This window comes from Sphaeroforma arctica (assembly GCF_001186125.1).
Source record: "Sphaeroforma arctica JP610 unplaced genomic scaffold supercont1.119, whole genome shotgun sequence".
In the NCBI taxonomy this organism is placed as follows: Eukaryota; class Ichthyosporea; order Ichthyophonida; genus Sphaeroforma; species Sphaeroforma arctica.
This window is the reverse complement of record NW_014040439.1, coordinates 1-6,686: the sequence shown is the minus strand read 5'-3', so window position 1 is coordinate 6,686 and position 6,686 is coordinate 1. Positions and strand designations below refer to the sequence as shown.

The 6,686-nt window shown below is 41.0% G+C and overlaps 1 protein-coding gene across 1 annotated transcript; it reads left to right on the top strand.

Moving 5' to 3' along the window:
• The first annotated feature begins 4,937 nt into the window (after nucleotides 1–4,937).
• Nucleotides 4,938–5,952, top strand: SARC_02603 (hypothetical protein). The gene has a single exon (XM_014303610.1). The coding sequence runs from the start codon at nucleotides 5,004–5,006 to the stop codon at nucleotides 5,820–5,822; it is 819 nt and encodes a 272-aa protein (XP_014159085.1). The 5' UTR covers nucleotides 4,938–5,003; the 3' UTR covers nucleotides 5,823–5,952.
• The last annotated feature ends 734 nt before the right edge of the window (nucleotides 5,953–6,686 follow it).

Sequence of the window (6,686 nt, the reverse complement as noted above, 5' to 3'; positions counted from 1 at the left end):
TGCAAATATGCATATATGTATATATATATGTATGAATATATGTATATTAGTTTATATCCCGGAAACCCTAAAACCCTAGAATCGCAATGTTAAACGTCAGTTGGGTGTCAGAAATAAGAATGCCAAGGTTAAGCATCAGACTTAATGCCAAATGGTCGTATGCGTAAGGTCAAACTTAGTGTTCGCAATTTGAATTCGCAAGTATATCGTGCCAGGTATATGAGCCAGGCTTAGTGTTCGCAATTTGAAGTCGCAAGTATATCGCTCCAGATATATGCGTCAGGCATAGTGGTCGCAAGATCAAAAGTCAGACTGAGTTGTTGCAGTCTTTTAACCTGTCTACAACGTATTTACAATATGCATTCAGTATCTGTGTGTCACGTAATTTTTACTTTCACTTTGTATTCTCTATTTAGTCAGTTGTCCATGATTCAATTTGTATTTACTCTACTAGCTAGAGAGAGTTAGTAGTTACCATAAAAAGACCACATATACATAATTTCAATATACTGTCAAGAGTTCAAACACACTCTGACACATGTGATTGTGGTGTGTCTCTAAAATCAGTGATATTTCTAGTTCTAAATAAATACTGGCGGTATTTCTCGAGATGTTTATTGATTGTTCACGAATCACGGTTCTCTGGAATCTGGAGCACCATAGAATCTCTGCTAAATGTACGATTTCCTGGGCTGGTAAAAAGACGTGGCATCGGCAAAAAGTCATGTCAGACATGTTGGTCGGCGTCGGGACTCGGGTGTCGGAGACCTAACTAGTGTTGACCCAATCCCGACTGTCGCAACAACAAACGATATGTCAGACGTTGTCTGTCATTGTCGGATACCAACCCAGACGATTTCCGCTACATACGACTCGGACTGAATCTGTTGTGAAACTTGATTTAAGAAAAAAATGATTTCCTGATCGAGCTGAGACACTAATCCTGTAATCAAGACTTCCAGAGGCCAGACTCAGACGGCCGTGATTTTACTGATTTATTCAATATTCTTGACATCAGCGGCTGATCCAGTAAAACATAATTATTTTAAATAAAACTAACCTACTCAGCGAGTTCCACGAGTAGAAATAATACTTTTCTAAAAAGAAATACAGGTCACGGACTCACGAGATTATTGGTGCAACGACTCCAACGAGCAACCGTGCAACGTCAAACTTGCATCCCCCCAGTTGAACAGTTCCCACTTCCCCACTGCCCACTGTCAGTCTGTCACTGGGGTGCCCAGAGAGGTCCGGAGTAAATAAATATATCTACACACAAGAGTCTATGAGTGAGAGACTAAATAAATAAAATAATAACAGATCCCCCGACAGCAAGTATATGACTAACAGGGACTTTTGTCGTATTTTGCAACATGCATCCCGCATAGCAATGGATTTTATCAAAGCAAAAAAATACTCGGTAGCAAATCGGATTCTGCGTATTAGGGTTGTAGTGTTTAGGATCGAGTGCCTGCGAGAGCAGTGTGGCTCCTTTGAGTAGTGAGAACGTGAGACCGAGTGCCGAGTATGTACTGCCAACTCATTCTCACCGTCTCACTGCCACAAGGAAAAGCAGCACAGATGAGCGGTGAGCGGTGAGCCTGAAGAGTATGATACTGGATACACAACAAGGTGATGTTAAGAGTGATGAGTGATGAGTGAGGTCCGAGCGGCGAGTGCCCGAGCCGCTGCCGAGCATGCCAGCCTCCCAGCAGAGAGGGCCAGATGATTCCATAGGGGCCCAGTGTTGACTACAAGGTACACCGGCACAGTGTCCCACAAACACTGCCCCCAGAGTGAGAGGGGTCACACAACTAATAACACAAGACAACCACAACTCCGCACATGTGTTGCAGTGCCAACTGCCAACGACTACACTGTACTAAAAATTAGTCTAAAAATAATCTATGTAGTATGTAAATACTACGGCCACGGGCCACAGGACTAACCAGTGGCCGGTATCATGCCCATAGGCCCCAGCCCTTAGCGGCTACGGAGCTATGGCCTACGGCCTACGCGGGCGACGCCCTACTATAGTGCTACAGTGCCACACTCCTACACTACAGTCTAAACTCTACAGTCCACAGTTTACAGTTTACAATCTACAGCCTACAGTCCTACAGGCCTACACTACAGTTCTACAGGCCTACACTACAGTTTACACTCATTACTGTAACTTACTTGTGAGTACCGGGACGGCTGACTAGGTACTAGTAGTCTACACTCTACACTCTACGATAACTACACTCTGCAGTCTACAGACACGCGAGTCGAGCTCTACAAGAGTTCAAAGACTACTCTACCTCCAGAGGGAGTCCACATTCTACAACTGTGACTCTATGAGTCTACAGCTACTCAGCTCTCTCTAGTTTACACTCTACAATCTCTTTCTACTACTAGAGAAGAGAGAGAGTATGTAAATATCTCGTCTACAACTTAACATTCTACAGGAGGTGTACATACCTGTACATACACTCTACAGTCTAGTGTCTGCAGACCAGTCTACAGTCTACACTTCACAGTCTACACTACCGTTTACACTCTAGTTTTGCACTAGCTAGTCTATACTCTATTTACAGTCTACACTCTACAGTCTACACTCTTAAGTCTACAGTCTACCGTCTACAATTTACACTTTACACACTATTAGTAATTTTAATTTTAGTACCATATTTTTACACCATTTATTTTAAAAACTACAGTCTGTAGTGTCTACAACTCTACATTCTACAGCGAAGTCGAATTGTGCCAACATCGCCCAATCCTGTTCTCAGTGCTCACTGAGTGCTTACTATAACTAAAAAATCCCAATGCACCGCAGCTGAAGTCTGAAGAGACAACAAGAGAGTGAAGCCTGAGCCCTGAAGCCTGATTTAGATTATGTATGTACTGAATAGTGAATAGTATTAATAATAAAAATACATAAATACAGTGATGAAAAGAGACTATTTGCTAAATAAAAATAAATAAATAAAATAATACGAAGGCTATATTCGATTAATAGACTAATAAAAATCTAAAAAATGTAAAGCTGTAAACAACTTAATGTACACTGTATTTACGTTGAACTCTGAACTACTGAAGACTGAAGAGAGTGCCAACCGCCACCTTGTGGTGGCTGTGCAGTAGCTAGTGTGCCAAGGGCCAAGTGCCAAGAAGAACTAAATAAGAAGTGCCAAGTTGCCAACTGTGTCTGACTGACTGTGCTAAGTGCCGACAATAAATACCAATGAAAAACAGAAGAAGTGTGCCAACTGTTATCAGTTATATTTGAGTTTTTGTTTTAAAATAGCGGAATAAAAACTGGTATTACACTATACAGGAATATTATCCCTATACAGGGAATTCCGACCTTCTACTCCCAGAGTCTCCCACCCTAAGTATTCTATATTTGTATTTTTGTTGAAAAAAGTGACTTTTACATGTCATATACTCTTTTGTTTTTAAATAAATATAATATGCGGAACTGCGTATGTACAATTGTCAATTATACTATTTTGCAGTTGCTTTAAAAAAAAAGATTGTTCCACCAAATCACCCATTTTGACAGGAGGCACGGGACATCAAATACAGACCCGATTCAAGAGCTTGATGGCGGAAAATGCTCACAGTGACCCGAATAAGAAAATCACCCAGACACTTTTTAGATTTCTGACAAAATTTGGAAGTAATGGCCGCTTTCTTGGTATGTACCCTTCCAGTGCGAATTTTGGACTTTTGAGGTCAGAAATCGACATGCCCGGTCATCTCTGAGGTCTGTCAAAGTGCCACGATTTTCAAAACATCATTCCATCAGGCCTAAAAGTCTATTTTAGTGTGTGGTTCATGTGGCCCTCATAACTGGCACCGATCGCTTTAGTAGCAGTCATACATACGTATTTAGTCATATGCCTTATAATACACGATGCCACCATAGGCGGCGACTATGGGATGAAGGTAAAGATCGAAAAGTGCCAGTTCGTGGCGACTACAACAAGAAAACGGTAGACACATATTGTGATGGTTGTTGTATATGCCTTTTTGACCAGTATGAAGATTTTTGAAGCCACAAATATTTGATACAGGAGATATGTGAGGGAAACGACGTGAAAGAGTGCTGTGATGACACATTGGCAGGACTACAGAAGAATGTTGTTAAAGCACTAAACGGAGTTAGATTGGATATAATCAGACTGATAGAGGCTTAACGCTACAGCTTGCGGAGTTTTTAAAGAATACACATCACATCGTCGGGTGCCTGAGAATGTGTACGACATTATCACAGCCGAGATGACAGCCAAAAATTGAAAAGATTGTTAATAAAACAACACTATGTATATCATATAGCGATGTATCTCTTTATTTATTGACGTACACAGGTTATAAGGTATTCAAATCGACAGCCGACTATGTATATATGTACCATATGTGGTTGTAGGACCTAGTATATAATGACCGCTCCCCAAGTTCAGTATTGGCCGTCCCCAACTTGAATATTGGCCGCCCAAAGTCAGTATAATGGCCACTTCAATAATGGCCGAAATTTCACAGGGCAGTTTTAGCTTCTTTTCATCAAAACAATCACCACAAAGAAACCCGATTTTGAGATTTCGAATTTCTTCAATGTGTAAATCGGCTTTTGATTTTTTATTTGGTGGAACATCTTTAAGGCAACCCACAGCCACTCCCCCAGGCGCCAGCGGAGCCCAGGGCCCCAGACCCCAGGCCCCAGTCCGTGTCATAGCATAACTGCTCACCTAAATCCTAATATGGTTTGCGCTTGAAAACATAAATATTTTAAATATTCATCAGTAAAAACTAAAACGTTGCCAAACTTTTACATACGTGATACGACAATAATTTCCTTACTCTCGCATAGCCTTCTGAAAATTAGACATCGTGCCAGGAATATAAATGAACGAGAAATCGAAAGGTAAACAAATAAATAGTGGTTTTAACCGTCGTATCCTGAGTATATATAGTACGTGCTTTACGAGTTCAGTTGCAAGTAACGAGCTTAATCAATGAATAGAATCACTATGACGTTCCAATATATCACGATCAGTGCTTGTCTGTGCGCAATTGCCTCCGCAGCCCCAGCTGTCAACTCGACGTCGGTCCTCGACACCATTTTGTCTCGTGGCGAACTACTCATTGGCGTTACGGGTGACTACATCCCTTTCAGCTTTCTAGCCGATGGAGTTGATATTCAAGATGTTGCCGGCGCAGATGTTGATTTAGGTCGTGCTTTGGCCGCATCCCTTGGTGTGAATGCCACCTTTGTGCAGACATCATGGCCTACCTTATTGGAGGATTTACACGCGGGTTTATACGATATTGGTATGAGTGGTATAACGAAGACTCTAGTGCGCCAGCAGGTCGCTTACCTATCTGACTCGTATATGGATTTTGGCAAGATGGCCGTTGTGCGGTGTGAAGACGGCGATAAGTACGCTTCACTAGACGATCTCAATCAACCGACTGTCACTTCTGTGGCGAATCCCGGCGGTACCAACGAGAAATTTCAGCTCGAACATCTAGACAAGACAAACCAAACAACGTGGCCTGACAACCGATCGATCTATGATCGCGTTGCGGAAGGGCATGCAGACGTATTCGTTAGTGATAGTGTTGAGGTCTTACTGCACGTGGATCTGGATGAGCGATTGTGTGCACCTATTGAGGAGACTTTCACACAAAGTGAAATGGGATTTTTATTGCCACGCGATGACATTTGGCTAAACTACGTGAACCTGTGGCTACATCAGGAAGAAGTAGCGGGTAGCTTAACAATGGAGTCTTTCATCGAGAAAGGTGAAGCACTATATGTGGCCAATATTTAGAGTATAGAAGCTCAAGGAAGTGACTTTAAGATTAAAGTAAATTGAACATAACATATCTGATTTCACTGCTTCAATTAAGTTGTAGTACATTATCAAAAACAAATAAAGGATAATATCAGGAAGAGTGCACATTCGTAAACGACTGAGCTAAGATCGTCCACTCTTGACTATAAACTTGCAGATTTTAGTTGTGCGTATTCAAGACAATATAACAATTTGAATCCAGAAATGCTAGTACTATACTTGATGATGCTCAGAGACGAGTGCGGATTCTTTCTTCATGTGTGCCTTTAAAGCGCATGAGAAATGGCGCCATGTTCATAGTACACTACAAGGCCAAATCCGACATCCTCTATTCTCTTGTGTGTGTCATTTACTATTTATTTTCAATATTTTGCCCTCGGTATTTTTACACAGCCAGACTAATTTAATATCATGTTTTATTGTTGTTGTTTTTTTAAAAACAAAAACATCGGTAAAGTGTACCTTTTTTTTTGGGGGGGGGGGGGGTTCAACAATATATGAAAGTAATTACATGTGATATTCAAAATTCACATTGCGATGTGAATATACTCAGGCACGCAACCATTCAAGCTCGCAGACAAATAACAACACGGAAAGTTCTGTAAAATACAACAGCAAAGATGGCGGATATGAATAACCCAACCCCTTTCGAAAGTTTCCTGCTTTTGGGAGGTGAAACGAAAATTGAAGTTGAAAACGACGCGAAACACAAGAATACGGCTAAATTCACGGTATAAAATATCAAGACTACAATTTTGTATACTCGTTCTCTGTATACATGTGCCGTCTGAGATTCATATAAATCTATCTAATATAATATACATAAATGTACATATAAAT

What these genes read in the sequence shown, in the direction of transcription:
- SARC_02603 (XM_014303610.1), top strand. Translation starts at nt 5,004, where the DNA reads ATGAATAGAATCACTATGACGTTCCAATATATCACGATCAGTGCTTGT.